At 38.5% G+C, this 15,712-nt stretch overlaps 2 protein-coding genes across 5 annotated transcripts; one reads left to right on the top strand and one right to left on the bottom strand.

Annotated features, from left to right (window-relative positions):
• The first annotated feature begins 1,094 nt into the window (after positions 1 to 1,094).
• Positions 1,095 to 3,998, top strand: snf8 (SNF8 subunit of ESCRT-II). Its single transcript, XM_076094163.1, has 5 exons — positions 1,095 to 1,213; positions 1,400 to 1,472; positions 1,568 to 1,709; positions 2,568 to 2,642; positions 3,584 to 3,998. Exons 1-5 carry the CDS (start codon positions 1,132 to 1,134, stop codon positions 3,719 to 3,721), a joined length of 510 nt encoding a protein of 169 aa, XP_075950278.1. The 5' UTR covers positions 1,095 to 1,131; the 3' UTR covers positions 3,722 to 3,998.
• Positions 3,990 to 11,528, bottom strand: calcoco2 (calcium binding and coiled-coil domain 2). 4 transcript variants are annotated; one of them, XM_076094159.1, is made up of 15 exons: positions 11,437 to 11,528; positions 10,555 to 10,725; positions 10,018 to 10,120; positions 8,975 to 9,135; positions 8,602 to 8,727; positions 8,386 to 8,511; positions 8,227 to 8,310; positions 8,034 to 8,143; positions 7,861 to 7,930; positions 7,223 to 7,390; positions 6,956 to 7,144; positions 6,275 to 6,412; positions 6,018 to 6,186; positions 5,797 to 5,822; positions 3,990 to 5,513 (listed from the first exon to the last, which is right to left on the bottom strand). In XM_076094159.1, exons 2-15 carry the CDS (start codon positions 10,717 to 10,719, stop codon positions 5,349 to 5,351), a joined length of 1,800 nt encoding a protein of 599 aa, XP_075950274.1. In that variant the 5' UTR covers positions 10,720 to 10,725; positions 11,437 to 11,528; the 3' UTR covers positions 3,990 to 5,348. The 4 variants fall into 4 exon arrangements, with proteins under 4 accessions (XP_075950274.1, XP_075950276.1, XP_075950277.1 ...); XM_076094161.1 differs by having other exon boundaries at positions 3,990 to 5,510; XM_076094162.1 differs by having other exon boundaries at positions 8,410 to 8,511.
• Positions 11,529 to 15,712: the final 4,184 nt, after the last annotated feature.

Here is a 15,712-nt window from a genome sequence, read left to right as displayed (position 1 = left end):
CGTGCAGCACAATATTAAACATAAATACAAATAGTTTAAATATAAATACAGGTAGTGTAGATAAATGTAAATTAATGTAAAGTGATGCACTAAACAACAGTAGGATCAGTTAAATGTTCCCTGGTGATATTTATGTTGTCAGGTGTAAGTAGTCCAAGTAAACTGAGGAAAGGTGTTGAACATCTCAGAGGTGAGGTAGTTCAATATTGATTGTTTTACTGTATTAATAATTGTATGGTTTGTGTTGTTTTTCTATTGATCAAAACATAGCAGTCACCAATAGGAATACATGCTTAGAATTTAAGAAAAGTATTTATTTTTCTATTGTATTTTCGAAAAACCCTTTTGTCATATTGATAATACAACTGTGGTTCTGAAGCAGTATTGGAATAAGTATTTATTGATTGATTCTATCAATAAATACTGTGTATCTTTGCTGGCAGAAAAAAAGTATAAAAAAAGAAATAATAATAATAATCATTTTTCTTTCTTCTTTTTTTTCCTGCAGCAAAAATTCTTTTTTAATATATTTTTTTTTTTTCGGGGGGTGGATTTTTTTATTTTATTTTTTTAATTACCTTATTTTATTTTATTTTATTTTATTTTATTTTATTTTATTTTATTTTATTTTATTTTATTTTATTTTATTTTATTTTATTTTATTTTATTTTATTTTATTTTATTTTATTTTATTTTATTTTATTTTATTTTATTTTATTTTATTTTATTTTATTTTATTTTATTTTATTTTATTTTATTTTATTTTATTTTATTTTATTTTATTTTATTTTATTTTATTTTATTTTATTTTATTTTATTTTATTTTATTTTATTTTATTTTATTTTATTTTATTTTATTTTATTTTATTTTATTTTATTTTATTTTATTTTATTTTATTTTATTTTATTTTATTTTATTTTATTTTATTTTATTTTATTTTATTTTATTTTATTTTATTTTATTTTATTTTATTTTATTTTATTTTATTTTATTTTATTTTATTTTATTTTATTTTATTTTATTTTATTTTATTTTATTTTATTTTATTTTATTTTATTTTATTTTATTTTATTTTAGTTTAAAATAACTTTGTGTTCTCTTCCACAGCTGGCAAAGGTTTTTGGTCCGAGATGCTCGGCGTAGGAGACTTCTATTATGAGCTCGGCGTGCAGATCATTGAAGTGTGTCTCGCCCTGAAACACAGAAATGGAGGTTTGTAATTCATCTGGACACTAAATGGTAATGAAGAGGTGACTCTGATCTGAACGCCATCTGTGATGTTCTGCATCTCAACAGCGTAATATACAACGAACCCAGTTATGAACACCTGCACGATGTAGATACCACGATTAATAATGTTTCTGTCTTTTAAATGTTGACGTGTGTTTTGTCTTTCAGGGCTTATTACTTTGGATGAACTCCACCAGAGAGTCCTGAAGGGAAGAGGTAAATACGCTCAGGATGTGAGCCAGTAAGTTGGATATTTCAAATATCAGAGATCATTAAAAGCGCATATGTCCATAAATTGAATGATTTTATTAAAATCACTAAATCTGTGCATCCCAGAGATGACTTGATGAGAGCCATAAAGAAGCTGAAGGTGATGGGGAGCGGCTTTGGGATGATTCCTGTCGGAGGTTCTTACTTGGTCCAGTCGGTCCCAGCTGAGCTCAACATGGATCACACCGTAGTTCTGCAGCTGGCCGAGGTGAGAGCAGCTCCTCGGTTAATCATTTTTAAAAAGGACCGATCGAGGCAGCGGTAACAGCAACTCCTGTGTTCTGGGAGATAAAATGACTGTTTTTGTGAATGGAGTCTGGTGTCTTTGAAGGGATCATAGATAACAGCTTCAGGTTCCCGTTAGAAACGTCTGTTTGACAGCGAGGTTAAGTGGTTAAAATATTGTAAATGTAGTGTACACTTTAGCTGATATAGATCTTTTTAGGTGTCTAGAATACGTCCACAGCAGAACATTGCGTTGATCCCATGCTGCTGCTGCTCTGTCTGCTTCTCCTAAATTTACAGACATATTTAATTAATGGTCTCATGTTTGAATTTAAAAGTCACTTTCTGGTAAAAGTAAAAAAATCCAACATGTCTGAATCAAATGTTGCGTCGTTAACATTAAAACCACAGCTGCACGAGGTGAAATAAAGAGAGAAGTATTAAAGGTGTATCTTGTTTTATAAATATGTCAATTTTAATAATCATCTCTTGTACTCAAAGATAATAAAGAGATGATATTCTTCAGTCCATATACATGTGTTCCCCCTCTTGTTGTGGAGAATAAGAGTTAAGAGTTCAGTCAGTGAGATGAATCTATCACTAGGTGTCACTATTTCCTAACTCACGGCTGTCCTCCTGCAGCATCACCTCCAGGTGTCAAATATCACATGAGCGCTGCAGCTCTGTTCATAATCTTCCTGTCGTGTGAATTAAACAGCTAAAGAGACCAACTGTGTGTTTGAATGCGAAAGAAGACTTTAACAGAAACATGTAACCAGCTATTTTACACATTTTCTGTCTGAAACGGGCGTTTTCTGTCTGTTTGTTTGTTCATTGGTAGAAAAAGGGCTTCGTCACAGTGAGTGAGATCAAGGAGAGTCTAAAGTGGGAGAAGGAACGGGCTTGTCACGTCCTGGTAAGTGCTTCGTCAGCTCATTTCAGGTCCCTATGTATGACATGGACTCTTGCTCTAAAACAGAGGATCTGCAGGTCTTAAAAAAATCATTGAATTCAGTTAAAAGTCTTAAATGTCCTTCACAAAAGGCTTCAGTATTTTCTCTTGCCGGCAGTAGGCTTTGTTTCTCTTGAAATGTTTTAATATCTGATAGCAGACGTTACAAACCTCTGAAGTAGAATTGTTGTGACACTGGTATCACTGTTAGCTGCTGGAGTTCGAAAGGTCGTCGTCTCATTATGTCACTTTTCAAAACTTTAATTAATCAATCATTTTAAATTGGTTGATCCATCTATCTATTTCCTGCTGCTTATCCAGTTGTGTTAATTTGATTAATTATATAATTATGGATCATTAAGAGCTGAAAACACGAGTCAGGTAATCAATTAGTCTGTCAGAAAATCTCCTGTCAACTATTTACATATTCGATAAATCCTGTCAGTTGTTTTTCAAGCAATAATTGCACATTTTCTTACTGGATTCAGCTTCTCACACGAGTGGTTTTGATGTTTTTTCTGTCATATTTGACAATAAATTGATTGTCGCACAAAAAACGGGCAAATTAAAGACTCACTTTGGGTTCTGAGAAATTGTGAAAGCCATTTTCAAAGTTTTTAAACATTTATTACACTAAATAATTAATAGACGATGAAGATAATCGCTCATTAGTTGCACCCCTTAAATTATTGTTCTATACTTATAGCTGGGAAGTACTGAAAATAAATAATAATAAATCTTGGCCATGTCGTCGCTATCATCACACTTTCTAACTTTGGATGATATGCACGAGGAAACAGATATTTAATTGCGCTCTACGTGCTATAAATAGGTTTTTAAAGTCTTAAATGTGAGCTGGTGAACTCTGCAGAAGCACCGTTGACCTCCACGCTTCATGTCTCCAGGATCACTTGCTGAAGGAAGGCTTGGCTTGGCTGGACTCTCAGGCCGCTGAAGAAGCTCAGTACTGGCTGCCCGCTCTCTTCTCTGAGCTCACGTCCCGGGACGTCACACCCGAGGAGGCCAATCAGATGACGCCTTGAGGAAAAAAACCGGCCACCGGCAGCAATCGGAGACATGTTGGTACACAGACGTGTGCCGGCTGGGCGACGCTCCCTCTGGGATCATTTTCTGGACTCGAGGAGGGAAAACCGTCTTCTATGCAACGAGTGCTCTCACTTAATTTAGACGCGGCGCTGCACACGGACTTCAGTGTCGGGTCGCTGGTGTCACGGTTTATGGGCGGTTACGGATCAACAGACAAACATGTAATTGTTTTTTTCATATATAAAGAAATAACTTGACATCTGCTGCATTCTACCACTTGGTTTTTATTACTTCAGTGGACCCGTTTACATACATTCACTTGTTACATTGCTCATCCTCGCATCAACAATTCATTCTGTCACACATCTTAAAACCAACAATCATAGTTACAGATCAGAGTTTCCCAGAAGGATGAAGAGTGAAAAGTTATACCGTCGAAGAATCGCGGTTAAAATATGAATTGTTAAATGTGACATGCTTTATTTTTAATTATAACTTTGTAAAGGACCATTCCACAGTTAAAGCATGTTTTAGCCTTTTTAATACAAATCATATATATAAATTACTGCTGTTTATTTTCCAGAGCATACCACAAGTTAAAAAGTTTGAAATTTGTTTAATTTAGATGTTACAAAGCCTACTTTTATGTTTGTATATTTGAACACGAGTTCTTCTCAGTAATGAAATGTGTCCTAAAGATCAAACCGAAAGCCGACCTCCAATATGAGGTCAGATTCATAATCACGTTTATTTCTTTAAATAGAAAGTTCCTGATTTTAAACAGAAATTTGCTGATTTTATACCAAACAGAGGGAGGACCGGGCTCTACTCTCGTTCTTATATTTAGTCTCCTGAGCTAAAGAGCTCTTTTATATTATTACTCTGCCAAACCAGGTCAAAAGGAGCCATAAACACAGATGCACCAATCACCAATTTTCTGACCAGCTGATTCAGATTCTTACATGAAAATTGAAATTGTCGGTTCATAATAAAATGTTTGACTATTAAACAACTTACATTTCTCTCACTCTAACAAATCTCAAAGTTGTTCCAAATGCTTTGAAGTTCGTTGATGCACGGCTCATTTTAGACTCGCAGGTGTTTTATGTCTTCACTCTCGCTGAAGAACTTCCACACAGACGACGTGTGTGTGTGTGTGTGTGTCAACGCCACTGTGTGTGCGCGCAATGTAAAAACATGCCGCACAGGTGTGTAAATTCGCCTGGCAAAAATCATACAGGAGACTTATCGATCGGTGCATCTCTGCTCATAAACATCTGTAAATTCTATACAAATATGTAAATTCAGCAGCCAATTTAGACTTTGCTTTTTTTTTTACATTTGAGCTCTTTGGCTTCATTTGTTAAATGACAATAAGGGTTTTGAGTATTGGTACAGAAGTAGCTAAATATTTCAAACGATGACCAGTTATGCGGTAATTTACTTTTACTAAAATAAATGAGGAAGGCTGGAAACAAAACCCCCAAAACAGTATGATTTGAAAAAAGGTGAACAGTAAAGTAAATTGCAGTAAAAGTGTGTACTAATATCGGTACGGGCCTTTTACGCCAGACCAACCCGACTTGTAAGACATTCATTTATTTACTTGAGGATAATCTGCCCTCACAGCTCGTGGCTGTAGACGTGATCCTCGAACACCGACTGCTCCATGTTGTCACAGATCATCGTGCAGAAGGGACACACCCGGTGACTCCTCTCGTGCTGCTCCAGCTCGTTTCGGGTTATGCAGGGGAAGCACTCCTGGCAGTGTCGACACACCAGCGACTGCTGCGGGCAGAAAATAGAGACGGCACTTCAGGAGCGGTAACCAAATAGGGAGCGGATTATGTTTTAAGTCCTCTACGAAAATAAACGGTAAACAACGGAGTCACACTCGGGGTGAGAGTTGAGTTCAGCTTCTTTAACCCTTAACTGCTCACTAGTTCATTCAGGTTGTGTTACATTGATTGTTACACTGTGATGGAGAGATGAGTGAGAAATATAAATATAAGAGCTCGCTGACGACATGCTTTGGATAGGAAAGGTGTGAGCGATGGGTCGGGTGACTCACCTCTTCCTCTGTGCCTGCCCCAATGTCTGCAAGGAAAAGTAAGTCAGTGAACACCAGAATAATTAAAACAATTACTCTTTATTCATAGTTTATTTAATGATTTTTTTGTTTTGGAAAAACCTTGATGTATACATATCTAGTAGAAGTGGGTGATTATAGATACAATCCTCTATAATCTATGTATTTATTATACATCAAAATAAATATTTTCAGTCCCTCACCAATGTTCTCATACGGGTTGTCAGCCTGTACAGGTGACTCCTGCTGCTGCTGCCAGTCGTTGGCTGCTGACGTGTTGGTGTCAGGCTGCAGGTGAGGCGAGTCGGCGGGCGGAGGTGCTTGGAGCTCGGCATAAGCTCTGCGCAGCCCCGCAATGTCACTCATGAGCGTCTGACGGAATAAATACCGGTCAAACAAACGAGCGTCTAATATCACAGAGCGACCCTCTTGAAAGGAGACCGTGTTTGTGTAAGTGTACCTGGTTCTCTCTGGCCAGCTCTTCTTTCTCGTGTCTCTCCAGCATGATCTTTTGTTCCTTCTCCTCCATCAGGCTGTCTTTGTCTGCGAGCGTTTCACGTGCCTCTGCCATCGCATCTCGTTCCATCTTGAGCTGTAGCTGGAAAAGAACGAAGGAAAACGAGCCTCAGTTTTTAGTATGTGGACACCTGAACAACTACGTTTGATTCTAAAACCACGTGCATTAATCTTTAGCTCCAACGGCCTCCGCTCCTCTGGTTTCAGTCTCTCCTCGAGATGTTTGAAGCTGCTGCAGGGATTTGTTCCCATTCAGACACAAGTGCACCTAAAGATGTTCGTCGCTTTAAGGAGCTGGTTTTGTGCACAGCTCTTACGCAGCTTCCCTCAACGTCTCTACAACTATTATCAATGTAAAGATGTAGTGGAGTAATGTCCACCCAGAGCAGAGAATGAAGGGACTCTTAACATTTGTTTGGGGTTTTACATTTTGTCTTCTCCGTCTCATTCTCTCTCTTTTCTCCTTCTTGTTAAAGTTTGCTTGCTGGGTGTGCATGGGGGGGGATTGTTGTGTTGAAACAGGAAGGGGCCTCTCTTCCACAAACCGTTCACACTATTATCTAAAATACACTTTCATTGTATCTTAACCAAGGTCTAGGTTTCTGCAGATGCTTTTTGAGTTTACCTCTTGTTTGCCACTTATCCGTTGTGCGTCCTCACATGTTGAGGCCACCTTCTTCAGCTGCTCCCTGACCTGCTGCAGATCCTTTTCCAGAGACTCAGCTTGTCTCTTGGTGTTTTTGGTCTCCTCCCTCTCAGCCGCCAGTTTCCTCTGAGCATCCTGTAGCTGGCCGTCAAGAGTCTGACACTTCACCTGAAGAAGACATCGTCATGTCATCCGTTGTTTTTAAAAGAACTTCAGCATTGTGTAATTGTTTTTGTTTGTTCTCACCTTTAGTTCGTCATCCGAACAGTTCTGCAGTGTCATCTGCCTCGCCAGCCTCCGACATAACTCCTGGTTCTCTGTCTTCACGTCGTCCATGTCGTGTGCGATACTCTGCGACCTGAGCAGCTCTGCAGAGAGCCTCTCCTTCTCTTTCTCACTGCTCTGTAGGTCGACCTGCCCAAAGGTAAAAGCACACACATTACAATACAGCAACAAATACTGAACCCAACTGATCTTCACAAGACCTTTTTTTGGTTTTGTTCATCTTGAGTGAGTCGTTATCATTTTCCTGTACGTTACAATGTAAAGTACATATATGAGCATGTTGTTGTTGATGATATAGTTAATAATCGGCATCCTTGAGATTACAAACAACTTTACTATAATAAGAAATAAATAACAGGAAGACGTTCTCCTGTTTGTTGACGGGCTATTTTAGGAAATTATTTAGCCTCTCTATATATACATCTGTGAGCTGTTTTGGAAGATATTCATCTTCAGTAGGACCCCATGTGCTCGGCTATGAGTGTCACAGACAGAGTAAGGAAGTCGGAAAGCCTTTGGTTTTTAAATGGGATTTGTTAACAACAAGACAACCATAAAATAACAGCAGCTTTATCCTTTAAAACATCAAGTACATTTACCTGAAGCAGCTGGATGCTGTCTCTCATTTTGAACAGTTGCCGGTCTTGTTCTCTGACTTTGGAATTTAACCTGAAAACACACGTAAGAAAAAAAGCTGTCAGGAGCCAGAAAAACGTACGCAACGGGTTCTAGTTTATTGATGAATAGATAGGAACGTTCAGGCTTGACTCACATAGCGGTCTCCTCACTCTGAGCATCGACTCTCCTACTCAGCTGCTCGCGTTCCTCCTTCAGCAGCTTGATCTTCATCAGAGCTCGGTCGTATTTCTCCTGAGCGTGCGTCTGAAAAATTGCACAATGAAGGATTGGCACGAGATTTTGTCAAGAGCCTTTAACAGCTGAAGAGATTAAAAAAATGATCTCACCTCATTTTGTCTTGATGCGCCATCTAAACTCAAGCTTTGATTGTTCTGCTCCGCAGCGCCACGCTGCTGTTTCATCATCTCCTCCTGGTAGTAACACCAAAGATAGTTATCACTCTGAAACCGTGGCACTGATTTCACTCGTAGACTGAAAAAACAAACCTTTAAGCCGTCCGTTTCCTTCACCTGCTGCTGTAAGGTGCTTTTTAAGTTTTCATTCCGTTCCTTAATTTGATCCATTTCTCTGACCAGCTGACTCATTTCTTTCTCTTTCTGTTCATTCTGCCCCTGTAGAAATAAATCACACCGTGTCAAATATCAAAGTTCCTATTTAACTATTTCTCTCTGTTGTGAAATGTGTTCTTTATCTCTATCGACCTTCATGCTGGCGGCTTGTTGCTGTTCCATCTGTAGATCGTTTTTTAAGGTTTCATTTTCCCCCCTTATCTGATCCAGCTCCTTCTGCAGTTCAGCTCTCTCATGTCGGCTCAGTTCAACCTGCTCCTGGTTTCAACAGAACACATTAAATCAATACAAAGCTTTTATTTGCTTTGGCCTTTTGGCCGACATCTGTTTTCATCACATTTAAACAGTTTTATCTTTTACAAAGACCTCCAATCATCAGTCAAGAACCCTACCACAAGTTTAACAATACTAGTTGACTATAAAATATTTCCTCAACAGTCGTTTATTGTCCAATTGTTTACACAGAACAACGCTTTCCCCCCGTTGAGCTGCTCAGATTGGATACCTGTGTGGTGATAACCATGAGGTCTTCATCCATGCTGCTCTCCGGGTTTTGCCCCGCTGGGTTTTTGAAGCAGAAAGGAGTGCTGGCTCCGCGCACTTGACCAGCGCTGTCAACGTAGCAGAACTGGTAGAAGTCGAGCTCGTCCTTCGGCAGGTAGTATTCTGATGGGACGAGAGCAGAGTGGACCGCTTAGAGAGCTGCATGTTGATTTATTTACTCGTCTACGGGACCGCGACCAAAGACTATTTTCATTATCGTTTGTCACGGACGTTTAGTCCATAAAATGTCAGAAGTTAGTGAAACATGCTCATTCTAATGATTAAAATATATAAATGTCCCGAGATAGATATGAGAATCACAGGATTAATAAACATTTAAAAGTTATATAAAATTATGTTAATTTTTACTCTGTCTTGTGAAATGATGGATACTTTCACTTGTTCAGGCCTCTAAAAATCCTTAAAATGAAGCAATCTGCTAAAAAAAAAAGACTCTACACAGTGAAAGTCTACACTGAGGACATAAACTGTAAAAACGGGTCACAAGTAAACATCACTTTATTTTAAGAAGTCACACACAAAGATCGTCACAGATCTCTCTCTCAGAAATCTAGACCAAACCTCACATGACAGTTAAAGGGATAAACAAGCAAAAAATATATTTCTGTTACACAACTTTATGTCGACATTTCTGCTTTTTTCATGCGAGTCACTGAACACTCTTAACTCTTTGTGAAAATGAAACTATCCGAGAAGTAAAATGAACAGCTGTGGTTCACACAGAGGCTTTAACCTTAACTGTGAATATGTGAGCTTTGAGCGAGCGTGAAGAAACTAAAAGTGACTCTAGTTTGCAGAGAAGATCTGACAGGATATGATCCACAACACTGAGCCAGAGGATCTGACGTCCGTCATAGCAGATTTAAGCTGCTAATTATGTTTAAACTGTGTTTACACATGAGACACTCAGTGGGTTCAGGAAGTGTACATTACAAACATGACCAAGCGTTTTCACCCTGCGGTAAAAGTGAAACTATTTCTTACCTGTAAAGACAGCTTGCCTTGTGGCGGACTCTTGCCCGACCACATCCAGACTTGGCTCCACCCACACAAAGGTGTGATAGTCCTTTGTTGTGCTCCACCCCACCTGTTCAAGAAGAGTCGAGACAAAACTCAAGATTCCTTTACGCAACACACGATACATTCCACCAATGATTAAAAAAAAAAAAAGATCCTGCATGTCATGACATTTTTTTCTCACTTAGCATCACAAAATAATAACTTGTATCTCAAATTAATGAGAAAATACGTGCTCATTATTCTGAGAAAGTTAATTTATTTTTTTATTTTTTTAGGTAGGCCTACTAGGTCATTATTTCAAGACATTGTTTCAAGATACTAAGTCCTTGTGTTTTAAATACTAAATAATTATTTTTGAGATATGAAATCATTATTCAGACACCAAGTCATTATTCAGAGAAAGTTTCTCATTAAAAACAATACTTACAGGATCCTTTTTTTATTTTATTGTCAACAATGGGCTTCCATATTATAAAACTACTTTTCATATAGTTTCCTCACCTTAAAGATGCCCACCCAGTCGCGGGAGTGTGGCTGGTAAGCGGTGGTGATGGTGTAGCAGCAGGTGACGGGTGTTGAGGGCGGGTATGAGTACGGGGTGTCCGTGAACACCACCTGGGAGAAGGTGCGTGCTGTGGAGTCAGCTGCGTGTTTGGGGCTCTCCATGCTGAGCTGCAGTAAACATATCAGAATCACAATCAGCTTTATTGGCCATGTGTGCGTAATTTGACTCCGGTTTACACGTTGCTCTCAACGTACATACATAGAATATACAAACAAACAAGAAAAATGTAAAAACAAGGACATTAAAGACAACAAAGTAGAACAGAGAAACTAAGCATAAACATCTAACAACTATGTACAATATAAATATATATCGAAGAATATATATGAACATAAAGAACAACAATGGATTTGGGATATTAGTGCAAATAGAGGTGCAGTTTGTCTGATTAATTGTTCATGAAGAGTTATGATGAAACTACCACGAGTCTGATTGATGACCGCAGGTGATTTCTCAGAAGGCTCCGGTGGTGTTATGCGCTGTCTTCTTCCTGTTGTTGTTGTTTGTGCGCACTTATAATATCTCATCATTAACTCAAAAACACCTTTTTTTCCAGCACTGAAAATGTTATACGTTTAAATTGAACGACTCCCCACTACCTGGAGATGACATTTAATCGGTTGTATAAACTTTTAAAGAGCAGAAACTTGATTTAAAACATAAAAAAATATAGAAACCGAAAGTAAGCTGTCCAAAGAGACCGCACCCGAGACATTATATAATGTTAACTTTTAATATAAAACACTGTTTTCACCACGAGAAGTCTTAACAAACCTACATTTTATTAGAACTGTGTCGGATAAAGACATACAACTTACATGTTGGCTGTCACTCGTCACCGCACAGACATCGACCGTCAGCTCCGCTCATCGGAACCAGCCGCTGTGCTGCATTCAGGTGCTCCTCGGACATTTGTCCAATGCGCACTTACGGGCACGTAAAGTAGTCCGCTGCTTTTTAAAATGCAAATATTCAAACAGATCTTCTTTGATTGCCTAAAAGGGATTATACCATTGCATTAAAATCCATGTAATAACGTTTGAAGAAAAGGCTTTAACTATTCATATCAATACGATCCTTACTATTAAATGTATAATATATATAATGGTGTACATTTTAATTCACATCTTTTATTTTACAATCTATATATTTGACCTCTATCACACTTTGTACTACAACTGCAGCACAACAATGTTTTATCTTATATTTGATCAAGAACCCCCCCAGGTACTTTTTTATTTTCATCAAATCAGAGACATTGCTACCTTGTTTACAATTGTCCTTGAAGGCATCAGAAGTTACGTTCTGGGTCGACCCGTGTGCTGCATTATGGGTAATGTAGGCCAAATATAAAAACATATTCCTTCCTCTCCTCTGCAGTGAAACATAAAAGCACAAGAGGGAGCTATATTCTTTCCCGCCGTGGAACAAATCCTGTTCATTACATGTGACACAGAATATGTGTTACAATAATCCTTACAATAGTTATTATAAGACACACTGAGATATTGGTGAGTTTAGACCTGAATGTTATGTTGGTTACAGACTCTAACAGATCAGCCATAGGACTTTTTACTTGGAAACAGTAAATACTAACAAATACCAAATCCAAAGTGAGCTACCCTATTTGTTTTCTTTATAGTTATTAGCACAATGCTGATATAATATTTTCAATTGCTGGCAAGTGGCATTCAAATCAAGACATCAAAAACTTCCGTAAAGATGAGTTGATAGAAATGACAAAAGCCAAAGTTCCATTCTACGAGGGCTACATTTTTATCATGTATTTGTCATATTTGTTGCACATGTTGCACATGTTGCACATGTTCCAAATCCCCTTTCGTACACCTGCTGGGTTGAATGAAATCAAAACCATGTATGTGCCTGTTAGTGGCTCTTTAGTGAGGCTGAGGCAAGTAGTCCAATATATGATGATTTGTAAAACTGTGCACTCAAAGACTCAGTTGACTTTGTTAGTTTTAAAGTGAGTCGTTCACGTACCCAGAAGAAACAGGATCTCAGATCACGCTCCATTAATGCTGTCACAGTACAGCAGGTGTTTTCTATCACACAAACTACCTGTCGGGAGAAGGGCGTGGCCTCAAAGGTGCAACATGCTGAAAAAGATCAGACCTTAGAGAGCAGGGGTTACTTTTCTCTCTCTGTGATTCAGTGTGGATTTAAATTCACATTTACTCATTTGATCAATAACAAAAATATATTCGCAATTTTTGTCTTTACTACAACAACACATATTGTGTGTTAAATGTAGATACATGCTTAAAATAAATAAAATAAGTGGTAAACCTATTGCGTAATGTTAAAAAAAAGATGCAGTTTTTGGATGTTATCTCCTTTAAACAATACAAAGGTTTACTCTGCCTTGCATATAAATACATATTGTTAACGTAGTAATTGTATGATGCATCTTCAATGTCAAGGCTTGATTAATAACACCTTAAAACATGTGTTTTGTTGTTTGATTGAATTATCTTACAGGACATATATGATGATACTATGTAGTTGTTTAAGGCACCAGCAACTTACTTTGACGGTAGCACAGGAGGAGCAGGGGATCGAACCGCCGACCCAAAAGTATAAGAATTACCTGGAAACTGCGAGGTTCACCTGTGGATGCAGCTTGTAGATGTATCTTTTCTCACCGGTGAGCCAACAACCAATCAGAGACGATCACTCTCACACCCCCTGGATTGTGATTGGCTAAAGGCCAAAAGGGGACGTTCCATCTGGAAATGAGCAGCGTGCGCGCATGTGCCTCGAGTTCATTCATGTTTACATGTGTAGGTTACGTCTCTCCACCGTGCGTCAAGCCAAGAAGACTTCAATCACGACACAACAACAACAACACGAGGCTGCTCGGTCGGTGTAACGGGACCGGTAACAAGAGGACACACTGACGGTAACGTTACGTTTCTAGTCGGTTAGTGAGCCTGAAATCTCTCTGGAGAGAGGTCAGCATTCCGTTACCATAGCACCACCCTATCGTAGAGCAGCGGAAGAGGATCCAGACACTTCAACACGAGCTCTCGTGCAATTACAGAGAGCAGGGCAGTTATAGTTTAACGTGAAGATGTATTTTCATTTTGTTTTATAGAGATATTAAATGCAAATAGAAAGTGCAGGCGCTCTTTCCCACATTAATAACGTTCATAACATGATCCTAGATGATTGCTTTAATCAGAACAATAAACAATAACAATAGCACCATGCAAGGTGAGTTTTTTGATGAGTCAAAAACATAAAAGCCTAAAGACTCACTGCCAAACTTAAAGATTACAATACTTTCACTTTACTTAGGCTGAGTAAAAGTGAAAGTAGCAATGCCACAATGGAAAAATACTCCATCACAAGCAAAAGCTCTGCATCGAAGAACGTAATACTCCAGTAAAAGTACAGAAGTAGAAGTACTCATAAGGCAGAAACATGGCCCCTGTGAGTGTTATATTATTAGTATGTGTCTTATTATTGTGCATTCATGTGTACATTAGGTTGGTTGGTAGTTTAATCTGCATTGATTTTCATAACACTGATCACAGAATGAATGTTTTTAATGTGGCCCAAGCAGCATATTTGTTCCAGTTGCATGACACACAGCTTGATGTAAAAAGTAAATTGCTGATCTTAGAGCAGAATTTGAACTAATCACCAGTTGGTGGTGCATATTCAATTCACAAAGCTGTTTATCAGAGGAAACAAAAAGACAACATGTGTTGTTTTTCATTTCACTATATATTCACAAGAGAAAAGAGCGCATGAACTTCTCCTACCTACATTTGATATCTCTAAACACACCATCGTCACATTAAATTATAATTGCTCTGCTCTGTAATTGTATGAGAGCTCGTGTTGCCTGTAACACACACACAGTTTAAATACCCTCAAATACAGTCATAACATGTCAATTCAGAGACTGGCATCAGTGCTGGAAGCTGAGCAGGCGATGTTTACAGCTTCATAACAAAGATTAAAGGTAGATAAGTGAGTGTGGAAGGGTCTTGGATGTCAACTAATGATTTATTAATGTTGATTGGGTGATTAATCAAGACATAGTTTCAACACCACACACTGCCACAGCGCTTTTCAGCACAGATTTAAATTTGACAACTCGAGGCGTTGAAAAACACTTCTCCAGTTTCAGTGAACAAATGTCTGGGATTATCCCTCTCCTCTCGCTCCCTGCTGAGGTCTCCTGCTCATTTTCTCTCCATCATGTCAGGGGGGGGATCAGGTGTTTGTCCCCTCCGTCTCTAATTGGTCACCAGATCCACCGCTGGGCCCGATGCTTGACGGTGTAAGTCAATCTGAAGTGAGCCATCCTTGTGATGATACAAATCTACTCTCTCTTTTTTTTTTAAGACTCTAAAAGGCAGACGGTGCACGAGGTGGAGATGTGGCTCATTGGTTTGTCTGCTGAGGAGTGTGACAGCGTCTCAAAGGGCTCCTGAAACAAAGATTTGTGTGTAGAGGCAGACGGACGGACGGACGGACGGACGAGGCGGCATCTTCCAACACCCTCGTCCTCACAAATGTAGGCTTTACAGAGCAGGTGAGTAGAGCCATTTCTCAAATGAAGGAGGTGAGGGCGAACCAGGCCTCTGTTGCCAATTCATGAGGTACAATTATAGCTAAAACGTATGCAGGGTTTCCAATATTGTGTTCACCCCAATTCATCAATGAGGGCAGACTAAATACTAGAGTAAATTCAACAAACTGCAGCCTCCAAAATGACCACAAAGTTAAATCACTCACCTGGAAAAACTGGACATAATAACCCTCATGAAGAGAGGATGAGTTGTTGCATCAGACTGCAGTAGTTTCAGCTTTAGGCGTTTCTAATAAACTGGCAAGTTGCATCAGTGAAACCAGAGTGATTGCGATGTGTGCCGAAATAATTGATTTGAATAATCAATTAGTTAAGCAATAGGAGATTAGCTTATGTTGACTGTCATAAACTGCCTTATAATATGCAATGATTTGCTGCTTTTCTGTTTCATATCTTGGCAAATGAAACACTTTTGGGTTTTTGACTGTTGTCAGACAGAAATAGTTTTAAGACGAGATTTTTTGACTTTG

The sequence above is a fragment of the Anarhichas minor genome, unplaced genomic scaffold (assembly GCF_050575085.1).
Source record: "Anarhichas minor isolate MPS153535 unplaced genomic scaffold, ASM5057508v1 ptg000017l, whole genome shotgun sequence".
Classification (NCBI taxonomy): domain Eukaryota; kingdom Metazoa; phylum Chordata; class Actinopteri; order Perciformes; family Anarhichadidae; genus Anarhichas; species Anarhichas minor.
The sequence above is the reverse complement of the archived record's forward strand: the minus strand, read 5'-3'. Positions and strand labels throughout refer to the sequence as shown.

Coding starts and splice junctions, on each gene's coding strand:
- calcoco2 (XM_076094159.1), bottom strand. CDS start 10,719: ATGGAGAGCCCCAAACACGCAGCTGACTCCACAGCACGCACCTTCTCC. Junction 8,512..8,601: donor AACAAGCCGCCAGCATGAAG/GTCGATAGAGAT, acceptor TTATTTCTACAG/GGGCAGAATGAACAGAAAGA. Junction 7,145..7,222: donor GTTCGGATGACGAACTAAAG/GTGAGAACAAAC, acceptor TGTCTTCTTCAG/GTGAAGTGTCAGACTCTTGA.
- snf8 (XM_076094163.1), top strand. CDS start 1,132: ATGCTCGGCGTAGGAGACTTCTATTATGAGCTCGGCGTGCAGATCATT. Junction 1,214..1,399: donor CCTGAAACACAGAAATGGAG/GTTTGTAATTCA, acceptor TTTGTCTTTCAG/GGCTTATTACTTTGGATGAA. Junction 2,643..3,583: donor AACGGGCTTGTCACGTCCTG/GTAAGTGCTTCG, acceptor TCATGTCTCCAG/GATCACTTGCTGAAGGAAGG.